Source organism: Lampetra fluviatilis, chromosome 17 (genome assembly GCF_964198595.1).
Source record: "Lampetra fluviatilis chromosome 17, kcLamFluv1.1, whole genome shotgun sequence".
Classification (NCBI taxonomy): Eukaryota; Metazoa; Chordata; class Hyperoartia; order Petromyzontiformes; family Petromyzontidae; genus Lampetra; species Lampetra fluviatilis.
The window spans coordinates 3,564,487-3,581,186 of record NC_136291.1 but is presented as its reverse complement, the minus strand read 5'-3'; the positions used below and the strand labels follow the sequence as shown (position 1 = coordinate 3,581,186).

At 43.4% G+C, this 16,700-nt stretch overlaps 1 protein-coding gene across 1 annotated transcript; it reads right to left on the bottom strand.

Annotated features, from left to right (window-relative positions):
* Window positions 1-1,543: 1,543 nt before the first annotated feature.
* Window positions 1,544-13,281, bottom strand: DERL1 (derlin 1). Its single transcript, XM_078863998.1, has 8 exons — window positions 12,979-13,281; window positions 8,568-8,679; window positions 7,519-7,583; window positions 6,989-7,015; window positions 5,615-5,710; window positions 4,978-5,030; window positions 4,498-4,608; window positions 1,544-3,690 (listed from the first exon to the last, which is right to left on the bottom strand). The coding sequence occupies exons 1-8, from the start codon at window positions 13,138-13,140 to the stop codon at window positions 3,531-3,533; spliced, it is 786 nt and encodes a 261-aa protein (XP_078720124.1). The 5' UTR covers window positions 13,141-13,281; the 3' UTR covers window positions 1,544-3,530.
* Window positions 13,282-16,700: the final 3,419 nt, after the last annotated feature.

Here is a 16,700-nt window from a genome sequence, read left to right as displayed (position 1 = left end):
GTGGCTTTACCCATCACGACGGAAGTCGAAGCTGTAACGGAACGCTTCCCAATTATACGCAGGTTGGGTCGACTCGTACAATGACACGCATCCCCTTTTTTATTTAGCTGCAATTGGCCTCATTACAGAAGAAATACACCACAGCTCCTATCTGCAACCTGCCTTTGCAGCATAATCAGCAATTCTCAAAAACACACCGACTGCACTCCACAAAGAAAACGAAATTAACATCCCGCCCGCCGCTAAGCTACCGGCAGTTTGAGGAGACATCGGCCGCACTAAGATGGAAATAAAATAGGAAGGTATACATAATTAAAGGCAAGGCGCAGACTAAACGATGCCCGACTTACTGGGGCTACTGTGGAAAGGGTAATCAACGTCATCAATCATTGAACAAGTGGCGCTTAAGGAGCTATGCACCATGGGGGCATCTCGTGGTCATGACCCCCACTGCAGTCGCTGCCGGCTATGCATGGTCACAAGAGCGGGTCCCGTGTGGCCACAGGGGTATGTTGAACTTATTTCGCGTGTTACGTAGCCCACCGTGCTGATCGGAAGTGGGATACATCACCAATGGGAGGTGACTGGGACCACGCCAACCCAACCACATCAACTATTGAATAACCAGGCGTGGTGGCACATCCAATGTGGATGCAGTATTTTGGAAGAGGATGCATATTTGTGAAACTCCCGAAGCAAACCGGACAGATGGTTCGTACAAAATCCAGGGTTCGTGAATAAAACCCGTGTAGCCCTTAGTGTCATCCCCACGTATGCATGGTAGGTTTTGTCTGCATACTCTGGTTTATCACAGGTAAAATATATATACTCTTTAAAAATTAAATGGGCTAACATCCCAAAACCAGGATGGCTCCAGAAATGGTCTTGGGGCTCTCATGGATAAATAAATGATGTTCTCCACTTCATAATAATGCATGTGAAAAAGCAGGTACTTGCACCCCAAATTACTTATTTATCCGTTTTCTGGCAACAGCTACAATACATTAAATAAACATTGCCTTGATATTTCTGCGTCTACTTTTTTTTTAAACCGTGCTTTCACTCCCCTTTATTGAACTAGCCGACAGTCCACTCAAGTATTTTGTAAGGGCGACCTAAAAAAACAGGGACTTCATCAGCATTTTACTTCTACCAAAGCGAGCAAAGCCAAGCAGTCCATTGAGAGCCTGTGTTCTTTTCTCTCTCTCACAGATTCAAAAGTAGAAAATTGCGTAAGGAAATTCACACACGGGGATGTGAGGCACACATTTCATACCCGTGCATACTAGACAAGTGACAATTCACTCCCTGGCAATTCAATTCGACTTCATGTAAATTCAGAGGTTTTTTGTTGTTAAATCTAACCTAAAAAACCTCTATGGATATTGGTCGAGAAAGCCTACGTGTTAAACTTTATTTAAATTGTTATCAAAGTGGTGAATGTGGTGCCTCGAGTAGTCACAGGGGGCTACATTAACAAATGACATAAAACACACAAATAATAATCGGTTCTTACACAATTCAATGCGTGTATCAGGAGACCAAGAATCGATTTTAATAGACGAATTGACGCACCGTTACACACCTAATGCGTACACGTTCTAATGTACGTAGTATTTTGCACCTGGTACATGAGAATAACTTTTTCTTGTACAATAACGAATTTTTAAAGGATTTTGATGTGGACTTTATCCAAAAACTAAGACCATACTGAGAAATAGTATTTGGCATGTGTGGCTAGTATCAAAGGATTCGGATTACCTGTGCATTTTTCACAAGTCATAAAAACACATGTGAAGTATGGACGGATGGACTAACGCGTACATCATTAACACTGCCGTAACGTGTAAAAAATATATGGCAGGCTGCCATTACTCAGTGTTAACGATGCAGGTGATAGGGTCAGTTATGAATGTTTTCTAGAGCATGTTGCCAATCTTTCTCCAAATTATATTCCAATTGTGCAGTCAAGTCGTTAGAATGTTCCATTTCAAAACACAAGTCTTTGAATACCCTGTGTTACGGATTGGACCCGAAATGTTACTTTTTTCTCATGGAATCATGGTTATGAGATGCATGAGCTAATGCTAATTAATTTACCAGGATAACCGCAACATTCAATTAGCAGTGACATCCGACGGACAAGGACCTGGTGAAAACATGGCAAAGTGCACACAAGCGCCAACCACCAGAAATTGTAACTGTGACAATTAAGGTACACGCGGATATGACATAAATTCATGCCACAAATCCTATCCTAACCCATGTGCCAGGGGAACCTAGATTGGCCAATAACTATGATGTCCAGTAATCTGTAATCTTAAAATAAATAAACAGACCCATGTGGTTGACCTAGCTTAATACAATTAATTTCAATTTCATGTTTTTCATCCTTCACAAATTTATGCTTGTCAGTAAGTAAGCTGAACAAAAAGAAACGGTAATAACATGCATGACTATAAAAGCATCGCTGAACAGTCGTGAAAATAAAAGCCACATGAATTTCCAAAAATATTCAACTTTCTTGTGTTCTTGCAAATGATTTTGGTGCTTATTAAAGCATTATTTTTATATAAGCCATCCAAACAGCACGCAAGTACTGTGATAAGACATTAAAGGAGATATTCTCAGCGAAAAGTCAACCTTAACATAGGGAACAACCAAATTGCTTCTCAGTTATTTTGAAAAACCTACTGGACATTTCACAGATAATTTCACCGTTAAATCACAAAACTTTCTAGGCATTGTATTTTAAACCCAACGATCAAACCGAAATAACTTGTCAATCTAAGCTGCACGTACGCACTACACAATTAAAAGGAGGCTTTTAGCTCAACGTGTTTATTGGCGATTTCAAAGCAATAGAAATAAGCCCGTATGGTGTTCCTTGTTTATGTTTCTTGTATCAATGTGTCACTGCACAGCTTTTTATGAGCATTATTTAAAATAAATCCAGGAAGTAAGACTTAAATATCGTTTTACTTTTTACACTGGGATCACTTTTTTTTTCATGAACGTTACATTAATGTACAATAATAAAAACGAAGAAAAATTGTGTCTTATGCCATGAACGAGAAGGCTCGCCAAATTACCATGCCTGCACTCATGCACGCGCCCTCATGCACGCGCACAGATGCAGGCATATGCACAGAGCCCATGTTTTGCACAAGGCCCAACAGTTTACATCCCGTGATGACAGGTGGCACAACCGAACAGGTGCACGAGTGGTGCGACAGCTAAAGTCACGTGCTCCGGATGGACCAGTTCTCTTTTGCGTCGCTGTTGTCTGTGCAAGCAGGGGCCAGACGCTCGTGCAGCCATGCAAACGCCCGAGGAGGCACACACGCACGCGCACACGGGTACACTCGGTCGCCGACAACAGCCCTGGGCTCTCAGATGAGTTTTCGGGTTGTAACCCAATCATCGTGACGTCCAAACATCACGCTGAACAATACCGTGGAACAACCCGAATACACATCGAAGAGCTGTACACAGCACAACTGCGAACATCTACGCAGCAGTACCAGCCTTTAGTCCCCACCCAGCCTCTGGCCATCCCCCCATCGGTGACGGCCAAATGCTCCCCAGCCTCCCTGCGGGGGGGCATCTTGGTCGTCTGGTGGTCTCCTGCTGGGCGGAGGAACGCCAAAGCCGGCAATGCCGCCACGGCGACTCGGCAAGAGCCGGTACCTGAATGTACACATCGACATACGCACGCACGGCCAAGTGGATTAAAGAAACGTTAAGGTATGCCAGAGATTTCATTTTGCCATTAGCTAACCCTGCTCAGAAGCTAAGCATGGTTGAGCATAAAATAGTGCTTGGATTGGTGTTCATCATGACGGACATACCTTATAGGCCATTCGGCTATACAGTGTTCAGCAATGGGCAGTGTAGACAATCTATTGTTGTCCTGCACAGAAGTTCTGTGCTCCTACATCTATGCTCCCACCTTCACCATCCGACATTGACCGGTGTAGTGAAATAAATGTTACCCCTCGAGGTAGAACTAATGACTGTCAGACTATAGCTCAGATGTACTGTTTGTTGCAGGACATTTGGCATCTTGGGGCTCTGCTCAGAAACTGATAACAAAAAATATAACAGTGAACAGATTTCAAGTCACAGACAATGTGAAACATTTCGATTTAAAGCTTTCGTGACTGCAGGGATTCATCTTCGTGGTTCTTTCGGTAAAGTCACGTAGAAGGGAAATAATAAAATAATAAAAATAAAACATAATAAAATTATTCTCACGACGTTTCGGCCACAACGCAATCAGCGTCTGAATGAAACACCACCACGCTTGGAGCGTAGTGGTGTTTCATTCAGACGCTGTCTCCCCGACAGACCTGGTCTTCACCTGAGGACGGCTGCTTGCGTTGTGGCCGAAACGTCGTGAGAATTATTTTATGTTTCATTTGTATTATTTCCCTTCTACGTGACTTTACCGAAAGAACCAAGAAAATGTGAAACAGGTTGTGCAAAGCCACTTACAGTATGGATGGGGTGGAGATGAGCGTTCGCCCACCAAAGTCCTGGGGGTACTTGAACATGAGGAAGAAGTAGAGGTGGCCCACGAAGATCCCGATGAGCTCATTCATCACCCTAGGGGACAGGAGGGCGGCACAAACAGTGGGGAAAGGCTGCACCACCGCAGATATATCTGGAAGCAACCGGCACCCACCCTACTTTATTAAACAACATCCATAATCCATAACCTTCTTTCTTGGCTTTGGAATGTACACTTCGGGCTTGAATTTTTACATAAACTGCGGTTAAACCGTTAATTAACTAATTTATTAATCTTGTTGGCAGCTATCAGCATGCGATCTTCAAAGTACAGACGAATGAATTAGGCTACCGACATTGATTTTTGCAACGGAGTCTGTGGTCCGTGATCTGCTTTGGCTCTGTGAGCAGCTGCGAGACGTAAGGCTTGCATTTGTTTTTTCCGCCAAGACCGAAAGTACTCACGATCCACGCAGGATGAAGTTGAAGCCCATGATGACCCAGGGAAGGTAGCAGGCCTGAAAAGTTAGGAAACGAAACGGGGCGACAACAACAGTAAGTCCTCGCTTCACGCGCTTTCACACAATGCATTTTCTCGCTAGGACACCGTTCTTCTATTCAGAAACACTATTCGCGGAACGAGGAACGCACCCGTTCAACCGCAGTTTCTGAGCGGTCGATGACAAGCTGCTTTCCGAACTGCACAGCCGAGCGATGTGGGATTTCTGGGTAAGTGACATTTTTTCATTCGTAGTTTTTATTTTCATAAGAGTAATAATTGTGACATATCTCTATCCACCCTCTCCCCCCCTCTCCCTCACACACACCGCATATTTTTAAAAAGTAATTACCCCCACCTTTAAAATTATTTATTATTGGGAAATTATTTTCACTTCACACGGAAATTTTCTGGAAGACATCTACCGCGTTAAATGAGGAATTCCTGTATATTTTAAATAAAAACGTGAACATAAAGCCTCCATATCTGTAGCTGTGCGCATACCCCACACCCCCTCCCCCAAACTAATGTTCCCTTGCCTTCAACAAGGTGCTAAAAATGCAGTTTGCACACAGACAGAATGCCTTCCGTGATGTTGCTTACTTTAAAGGTGGTGCCAAACCAAAAGGTGACGATCTGGTCACGATTCAGTTGGGCCCATACGTAGAGCACTGAGATGATGAGCGGGATCATCAGCAGCTGCACACACAGAGAGCAGCAGCACACAAAGTCAGCCCCAAAAATTCCCACCATTACAGTATTTGTCAAAAGCTATAAACCATAAACCTGAGATGTGAAAGACAGGTTTGTGGGCACACTTGCTGTCTTGATCCTGTTACATTTTGTGCAGTGGAAGTTTGTGAATCCTTGAAATACACCATTGCTTAGTCCAAATTCTTTCCCTTCTACCCCTTTGTTATTTTATTGTTTCCTTGCCTTAGGCTCTTACCCTCTCTGCCCGATGTTCCCTTTCACCTCTCTGCCCCTCCTTGCCACCGTTCTGTGGTCTAGGGTATTGATGCCGTGACTTTCTTAATGCTCACTGGGACCATGCTTTGTTGGCGCCTGGATTTATTTACGAACCACCATGGCTGTGCTATGACGATGCGCGGGGGCTTTTTGAAATCTGCAAGACGAAGTGGGATGGGTGGAATGACTGGGTTGACTGTGGCTGGTGGTGGGACACTTTACTTTGCGATGTAGACTGGGACCGACTTCTTGATCTCCATTGTGTACTGGACTTTTCCTGGGGATTCTTTGGTGTTTTTGGCCGCATGTGGTTCTAGCGCTTCTGTGAATAGTGCACGAGGTTGTTGTTGTTCCCTTTGAAGTCTCCATTGCTCTTTGGTCAAATCTCACATTTCTCACCATCATCCTTTTGATAACTGTTTTAATTGATATGCATTATCAGAAGTGCTTTGTGACGAAGTTCCATTTAAGCACCAATTGCAAAACATTTTCCCAAGCTGTTAACCCCCACGTGAGAATATTAACTGCAAGCCGAACAAACACTTTCAAAGTGTCGTGAGTCAGGAACCTTAATCAAGATGTAATTTTTACCCAATTTCAAATTAAACTCTACTAAATGAGACCACAGCAGGGATGCGTCATGTTAATTACCGCTTGTGGTTTGAAACAAACCTAAATTAACGCATTGTAAACTGATGCAGAGTGAATTCAAAATGAAATGAAGCGGATATCTGCTTTTCCTGAAAACAAGTAAACTGAGGAATAAATATTCCCTAGGGGTAAACTATCACATTTTGTTCAATTCGTTTGTCTTTTAACTATATGAAACACTTCGATTTAAAGCTTTCGTGACTGCAGGGATTCATATCCAATACAATTCTTTGTGAGAATTCTTTGCGAGAATTGTATTGTTTTATTCTTATTATTTTATTATTATTTCCCTTGTATGTGACTTTACCGAAAGAACCAAGAATATATGAAACACATTTATTGAGCACAAATACTTACTGGCATGTCGACGATAAGCCCAACAATCTGGCAACATAGTCAAGGTGTGATTAACAAACCGAGTGCTTCCTGAAATTTAACAATTACTATGACATTATTTTATTTATCCAATAAAGCCATATCTCCTTAATATTCTTTTTGAGGGTCCTGCTACAATAAGATGTTCGACCTAATCCATTTATGAGAATAATGCATGTGGGAGTAAACCAGCGTACTTATAAAACAAATTCCACCATACAAGCAGTTACCACTCAAAGCGTCACACAAAGGGATTCAAGAATCCATCGCTTTGCCATCAGTCTCTCATCCAAGTATGAACTACGCTCAGCTCATTGTATCTTCTGAAAGTTTATGAGCTGAGCAATTCAGCGAAATTTTCCCATAGGTAACATTCAAATGTTCACGAACCAAAAAAGTGCCAAGTCCTTTGTGGAGTCACCCATACTAAGCTACCAAACAGAAACTTATTAATTGGTAAAAATGCACCCAAAAATCATGATTCAAATAGACGAACACGCAACGAAGGATACAGTGATACAGATCCAGTTGAAGAGAACCAGAAACAGGTAGTCTGCTGGCCGTCCATCAAAAACACCTGTGGAAAAAAAAAACATATTTTTAAACATAAAAGTATACAAGATCACTCCAGTAAAGGTTACCGTCACAATGATTGTTTCACTCAAAGCTACGCTCAAATGTACCTCTTAAAACATGAATTCATCCACGCTCCACTATCAGGAACAGAGCTCATAAATTGTTCAGCAACATGCGCACCGTGTCCTGTACGATTTGTGCATTACTTATTTAGTTTAACCTTTTTCTGAATAGTTTATCTGGATGGTGATATCGGCATCATAGAATGAGACAAAGTATTCATTTAAATCTCTCGCAGTGTGGCAACCCTTCATTTAAAAAAATCATCAACCCAAGTGGATATCCCAGCGACCTCGAGATCCCTTCGTGTTAACTCTGGTCCACAAAGAAGTGGGCACTGCTTTTTCACCAGCCCTGCTACAGAGAGCAATGTTTGACGTTTGAGAGTCAAACGACTGTTTATCATTCTCTGCGCTAGAATATAGCAAATTTAAGTTGATGGTTTTAGTGAAGTCATTGGTGACCAGCCTAAGACATCACCTCATTACATTTGAGAACCAGTTTAAATTAAGATAGCTGCCTGAATTTGAATCCAGGATCTCAGAGGTGCAGGCTCAGTGCTCTGATCCTCTGAGATACCGTCATGTCTAAATCAAGTAGCTTTACAAGAGACACATACGTGAACCAGTTTAAAACAATTACATAAAGTTTAATCTATCATGCCTTAGTTCAGTTATCATGTTGACAACGTCACATGTAACTATGAATTAATTTACTTACAGTCCCTTCGTTCAATCCATAAGTGTGCTCCCCAGAATTGTAATATTTTAGGAAAAACATGATCAGCATTCGATGTTGACAAGCGTATCTGCAGAATTTTCTACCCAGCTTTACCTTGTATTATGCATTTCCCAGCCAGGCATATTTTGTACCGCGTTCTGTAACATTATTCACGAGCCAGTTGCCCTTAAACGAAGATCCTTACCAGTCTCGAGGCGTGTGGAATAGGAGTACAGGAAGTAGAGGTGAATGAGAAAGTGGAATCCTGTCTGCGGTGTCAGTGGGAAGAAGAGTGTTGCCGTGATGGGCCTCCAGATCTGAAACACAAGAGCGGCACACACGCAAGTCTCCTCTACAGCTGAGCCTCGGTAAACAAATTCAACTCAATCAGTGTTTGCCATTCAATTGCTCAAACCCTTCCACTGTGACTTCAAGTGATAACCTGAGCACCAGAGGTCGCAACCGGGTACCTGATACCCGTACCCTACCCGATACCCGGCTACCCGTTTGCGACCCTGGTGCGGCCGGGTATGGGTAGGCCGTGAGTCACTGGTGAGTAACCGTTTGTCACTCATTTCCCAACGTCTTGTCTCTTCTCACAATTCAAGTTCCTAGAATCAACCCAGCCGCGCCTGCAACATGGCTTCATCCGAGAGGTCGCAATCGGGTACCCGTACCCGTACCCTACCCGATACCCGGCCGGGTACGGGTAGCCGGGTATCGGGTAGGGTACGGGTACCCGTTTTCGACCCTGGTGCGGCCGGGTACGGGTACGGGTAAGGAATGAAAACCCGTTTGCGACCTCTGCTGAGCACCAGGAGTAGGAGGAAAACATGTAGAACAAGATTAATGTGGCTCAGAGTGGAGATGACAAGCAATAGGAAACAAAGTCCAGGAGTGACACAGCCAGGTTCGTATTATCCAATAGGCACAGCAGGCACTATGCCTCGGGCCTACAAAAACTGAAGGGCTTACAAAAACAAAATTTGACAACGTGTTTTTTTGTATGTATGATAAAAAATGTAAACCAGATATCTTCTTTAATAAATATATTCATGGCCGCAAGTTGCAATCTCTTTGCTGTGGTAACAAGTCGTTGGACTCGTTGTGAGCCATATTACACCTAAAATAACTGTCAAACTAATCCTTAAGCTTAAACGAACGTAAAGTAATATGGAGCTCGCCATGCAGTCATCCTGTCAGATCATCCGCTATAATCATATTAAAATTGAAGACATTTTCACTTAAAATATTTTTAGGCTTACCCTGTTTTTAAAAATTATTTCAAATTAAATCTGCTTATCTGCAGCACACAGCGCACTCCCATCGAATTAAGGCTCATACTAAATAATGAACATATCAGTAGCGACATCTGTACAGCAGCTGGACAAAGTACCGCGTGAAACAAGCGGAGTGACCGCGGCAGTACTAGTGACATGGGGCAGAGAGTTATCACTGAAGGCCTGTGAAACAGAAGTGCCTAGGGCCTACAAGAGGATTAATACGGCCCTGGACACAGCGGGTGCATGAAATACAGGGTGGATGGAATGGCGAAAGTGTATCCCGATAAGAGAGAATCGGCTGACAAAACAGGCTGAAGGGAACACTGCGCCTCTGGCTGGGGAGAAACGCATGTTCAGGCTTTGCAGAAGCAAGTGCTCAAGCTGTAGATAACAGTATTATACAGACACAAGGGGACTCGTTTAACAGTAGAGATAATGGCATCCTCTGGTTGTAGAGAACAAGGTACTCAAACTACAGAGAACAGCATGGCCAGGATTGGGAGAAAACAGACTGCTCTGGTTCAGCACCGTCATCCTCAGACTATAGCACGTACAGACTCTAGTTAATGCTCCACATATATATTCAGCCCTAAATCAAACCACTGCTTGATGAAGAAGGCCTCTCTCCATGCTGTGTTGGTCACGGAGGCTGTTTGACCAGACTTAATAACCACACTGGCCAATTTTAAGTTGATGCAGTAGAAGGGCAGCTCAAGACCGGTTCAGATGTTAGCCATAGCCAGGAATCAATATAAAGTTGCGGGATTCACAGCGCAGTGTGCTAACAACTGCACCACTGCTCCATCCCTGCAGGTAATGGTAGACTCTAAGCAATTCCTGGACAGTTTGCCCCTGTTCGACCCCTATAGGCAACGGCAAGATGTATGCAACAATATGATCAGCCTGTATGGAACAGCATCGTCAAGACTACAGGAACAGCACACTCAGTTTGTCGGCTAAATCATTATCAGATTGTCAGCTGCTTAGACTAAAAAAGGGAAAAATGTAGGTTATAGGAAACGGTTTCACCCCGTATTCTTGTACAGGGAAATTTAGTCTTCGTGTTCATACGGCATACAGCCATTTCAATACGTTTGTTTGTGTTTCTCCCTTGTGATGGGACTTTATAGGATGAACGTTGAGATGTATAAGGGCACGGAGTGACCAATAAGGTCTGAATTGGTCTGTAATAAGCTCGGGCACAGGTATGAGGTTAAGTGCAGCAACACAGAAACAAATCCAATCTGTAAATAAAATAATAACCCATGCTCAGTGCCGTATATAAGAAACACTGTCCTCCTTGCTTAGAAGGCCTTCAATGATGGCACTCCATCGTATATATTCGTGGCTCTCACTCCTACGTTCCAGAAAGAGTCCTCCGGTCGTCTTCCGGTCCCGACCTGCTGCGGTGCATGCCGAGATCAAAACTTCCGTTCGATGGGCGACCGGGGCCCTTTTCCGCCAGTCTCTCGGCTTATTCAAATCCAGCCTCAGTTGTCGAAGGCCTCTCTCTTCACCTGCTTAATATTTATGATCTACGGGGTTTTAGTAAGTGAGGTGTTTTATTACGAGGCAGTGCGATTATATTAGGGGTTTTACGGTGTTTTTTCGAAGTACATTTATTTGTTTTTAAATTTATACAGCACCTTGCGACCTCCAGGGTCAAAAGGTTATTTTAGAAGTGTAAATTATGATCATTATGTCCAGGATGTAGATACCACGGTGCTCAAGACTTAACAATAGACTGTTCAGTGAACAGGGTTCGCCAAGCAATAGTTGTGGCAAAACACGTTGTCCTCTGGTGACGGGAAACAGCTTCCTTAGGCTGTAAGGAACAGACAAAATCACGTTAGGGGCTCAAAACAACCGTGATGACGACGTAACGCCAGCACATTGTACACGCACATTATATGGGCAACAGGGATGCTCCCGTTGTAGTGAACACCTCGCTTCTGGGGTTTTTGTAGTTAGTAGGATGCTCAGGATGAGCTTAGACTGTAAATTATATCGCATGCAGATTGTGTAAATGGGGCCAAAGCAAACCTGTCAACTCATGCGGTTTACCCCGTATTCTTGTACAGGGAAATTGAGTTTTCACGTCCACGCGGCGTATAGCCGTTTCAATACGGGCAAAACAATGTTTTTGTATATTTCATGGTATCTCCCTTGTGATGGGACTTTGTAGAATGAACTTTGAGATGTATATGGTCACTTGGTTACCAAAAAGGTCTGAATTGGTCTGCAATAAGGCAAGGCACCGATAAGGGGTTGACAGGTATGGCAAAGTGCTCCAATTATTACGCAAGAGCATCCTCATTCTGGGCAACAGCGTGCTTCTACTGTACTTCTGGCTGTAGGGAATAACACAGCAAGATTTCACACCTGATGATGATTGCTTGTGTTGCAGTCGAAACGTCGTGAGCATTTTATTGTTTTATATGTTTATTTTATTATTATTTAATTTCCCTTCTATGTGACTTTACCGAAAGAACCAAGAATACTGTGCAACTTGTCTATCGATAAGTCTGTTCTATAAGCAAGTCTGTTCTACAGGCTTGTGACACTATAACCCACTCCAGCTGTAGGGTCCCCACTGTGTTAATGGCTGTAGATGGCAATGCTTAGGATGTAACTAAACTGCCTGAACACGACAGAACATGCCAGACGTCATCTTGATGCCACACTCAAGACTTATAAACAACAGGCACCATTTCTGTCACTCCACTGTTGGATGAGTGCGATCTTGCCACGCAAGTGCTGGTCATCATAAGGTGGGGGGTGGGGGAGGCTCTTCGCCCACACTTTGACCATACTTCACCACACCGTCCAGTGAGCGGCGTTTCAGGAATCTAAACGCAACAAGCACTGTCAGCACCCATTGATTCAACGTCTAGTATATCATTACAATAACCACCCCCCCCTCCGCCTTAAATCGTTGCACCTGATGAGTTAAACGATGACGTCACCACGCTGCTGCTCTATTTAAGACCGGGAGCCAGAGCAGAGCCTCACCATTCTGGCGAATTGCCCGATGATGCTGGATGCAATTACCAGCGAAACGTCATACTACTAAAAAAATTGTAAATATTGTGGTTTCACGCTTCAACACACCGGGTGGGCTAAACAGTGAACTATTTGTCCTTTGTCAACGTGACACTTTTTTGCTGATTGGCCGTGTCGGGTGGTGGAGGGTTACGACACATTTATAAATAACGCGATCTAACCCTAGTTTTTTCAATTGAACATCAGGACAGTGTGTCTGTCATTCGAGATCCGAGTCGGCTGGGTGACGTTCTAGGGCGTTTGGCGGGTTGAGGGTTAGGCGAGGTTCACCTGGAAGCGGCTGAACAGGCGCGTCGCGTCCAGCACCAAGTTGGCCGGGTCGAGCAGCCCGAACCTGCCCAGCAGTGGAAAGAGCACAGAGCCCGCGAACCAGTAGCGCGTCACCACGGGGATGCCGCGGAACCACTCCGCGATGTCCGTCGTCTCGGCCATGGCGAAGTGCGCGTCACCAACTACGAACTTGTATAATTGTTGGCGCTTTAATTAATGTCACTTAACGCTGACGAACGCGAACAGCCATCAACCCTCCCCCCACGCTGTCGTCTGCTCAATGACTGAGCGCACATCCGGTTGACGTCACGCCACTTCCGTTTTCTCTCGCCCCGCCCCCCACCCACACTCACCGCCCTTCACAACACATCCGGAACCGGATTTCCCGGTCTGTGATTGGAGAAGGCGCGGGGCACGTGACGCGCGGGGGCGGCGGCCGAGACTTTTCCCGCCAATGGCGCGAGCGCGCGTGGGTGGCGGGGGGGGCTGGGCGCGCTCGGGTGACGTGGCGCGAGCTCCGTTCACTTCCGGGTGTTCTTGGTGCGCCTGCTCCGGAATCGATTCCATTTTAAACAACTCGCATTCGATTCCATCCAACTGTTATCGCTTTAGTATCGATTCCACGGCTATTCTCACTACACAGTGTCGATTCCGCATCGGACGCGAGAATGGTTTCCATCTACCCGATGTGACTTTGGATTCGATTTCGATTCATTCGAACTGTGTGAGAATCGAGTCTAAATAACTCCGGGATGACTTAGGGGCCGTCCATAAATGACGTCAGGCGATTTTTGACGATTTTTTGACCCCTCACCCATCGTCACAAAAAGTCAGACCCCCCTCAAATATGACGTCACAAAGCTCTGCCCCCCCCCCAAATAAAACATGCTTCAAGTTCAAGTTCATTTATTAGGTATAGCCCTGTGAGCCATTCAGCTCTTGAATCGGGTGCAACCGCAACAAACAAAAAACAAAAACATGAACAAAAAACATCTTAAAGTGAATATGTGACTAAGTGCAAACAGAAAATCCAAGAAAAGACAGCAAAATATTGCAGAAAAAACACCGTACACCAACGCTGTGTGCAAAAATCCCAGTGGGATGCAAGTCAAACAACAACAACAACAACCACAAGACAGCTTAGATTAAGGCCATCAGTCTAACTCTGTACTACAACAAACAAACATGGCTAAACCAATACACTTTTCGAAATCACCAAAATAAAGCCATGAAAGCAATGAAAAAGCAATCATAGGAACTGTGACAAAATTTTCACAATAAATGGCATAAACAACATGTACTACCAAAACCCTGCAGCCATAGCTGGCTGCTTGAGTCACTCCACCTTTAAGATCAGCACACTAAATCAAAACACAGGTCATACTTTGTAGCGATCATCCGGAGCGAAACATTTTATTTTAGGTCACTGAATAGCACTGGCAGCTAGGGGTGTACAACTCCTCTAGAGCAGTTTTGAGTGAAGATCTCATAGGTAGTGACTCAAGTTTCAATTTATTGGCAACAGCATTCCAGACCCTGGGGGCATCAATAGCAAAGGCCCTTCCTCCAGTATATGTACGGCAATAGGGAATATTAAGCTGGTAAATGAGTGTAGACCTTAGGTCAAATTTGTTCTTTGAAACAGAGATGAGATCCAGCAGGTAATCTGCAGATTCTTTTGCAAGTACATCATGCTTCAAATCGCTTTAAACTATTGTCATTGTAGTGCGTATTTAATGTGGCGCTGCACTCTGATGTTGTAGGAGAAAACATTTATTGAAAAGTATATTTAATTAAGTAGAACGTGTTGTCTATATTTATTTAAAGTTGCGGATTTTGATGTGACGTCACATTTCTCACCCCCCCCTCCTCGTCACACATCGTCACAAATGTCTGAACCCCCCCCCCCCCCTAGGTGCATGACGTCATTTATGGACGGCCCCTTAATTTAAATGTATTTGTTTATAGTTTGACCTCAGAATCGATTAATCCTACCGCTTTTAACATGCTAATCTCTCACATTAACATAGCCAACTTGGCACGCTCTTACATTGACATGCTAATTTTTATTCACCTGAGGACGGCTGCTTGCATTGTGGCCGAAACGTCGTGAGAATTATTTTATTATGTTTAATTTTTATTATTTTATTATTTCCCTTCTACGTGACTTTACCGAAAGAACCAAGAAGAAGATGCTAATTTTTACCTGGCAGCCCTTTGATTGGTGGAAAACCCACCAACGTCACAGCCGCTGCCCACCACTGACATTCCCATTGGCTGCTGACATTTGGGCTACACCCATTTAAAACCTTTGGCCGTGTCGGGTGGTGGAGGGTTACGACACATTTATAAATAACGCGATCTAACCCAAAATCCTTTATTATGAATAATATTGGTCGCGAACGCCTACGTGTTAAACCTTTATAAACATATTCTTGGTTCTTTCGGTAAAGTCACGTAGAAGGGAAATAATAAAAATTACAAAACATTTTTTAATTATAATTAGCTTTTTTTATATTTGTATTATTTTATTATTTCCCTTCTACGTGACTTTACCGAAATAACCAAGAATATGAATCCCTGCAGTCACGAAAGTTTTAAACATTTACAAACAGTTTGTCTTTCGAAGCTAGCCCCCCTTTTCCTGATGACGACCGCTTGTGTTGCGATCGAAACGTCGTAGTTTTTTTGCTATTTTCTTTGAACCTATCTACGTGACTTTACCGAAAGACCCAAAGAATTATGAATTCCTGCAGTTACGAAAGCTTTAAGTCAAGCTTAAAAATCTACAATTTTAATCAGCGTTTGAAAGGAATTGAATGCAATGGTTTATCATTGTTGGTCGACGAGGAGTTTCTGCTATGTCTGTAACGCTCACAAACTTTTTTAAAATCTTATTACACATATACAATACGTATTCGATAACGTAATAAAGTATCAATTTTTTATCTATTACCTCACACCACCTTTGTGATAGAGACTTGTCCAAATTGCGGTATCGATTAATTTAGCAGCATAAAAATTAATGTGTTCCCTGGTTACACATTCCCTGGTTACACTCATTCTTACAAAAAATGTAAGTGAAAAAAAATGCAAGCAATTATGTCATTACTTTATACAGTACGTGGTTGTATTATCTTTAATATGTATTACCTTTTTATCTCCGTTGGCTTAAACAAAATCAGAATTAACTGATTGGCCTACACCAGAGGGCCTAGTCTCACCAGTGTGGGACCAGAAAACAACGCCAAAACAACTCTTGAATTCGCAGATATAAAAACAAACCCTCATTGTTGTATGTGACGTTCTCAAACACTAGGTGTCAGTGTGGATCAAGTCCTTGTGATGAGAGCCCTCGACTCGTTTTCACTGTATTTTGTGTAAGTCTCCCTTGCGAATGAGGCTGTTATGATAAGTCGCTTGGTTGTTAATTATGGGATTATTGACGAATTCATGAGAATAATATTCAACATTTGCAGCAACACCACCCCCAGCATAAAATATAAACAATTGCTCACACGCAGTGAGCTGTGGTGTAATGTTGATGGGGAAATGTGCATAATTTTGCACATAACCCTGTGGACACAAGATACATGACAACAAAAATCTGGTTTGACAAGTTCTGGCCAGCGGTGTATACAGTATGTTCTATGGTATTTGAGTTCTCCAAATGCCCTCTCAACACAAGGTGTAATGTCCAACACTTTATACACCGTACAACC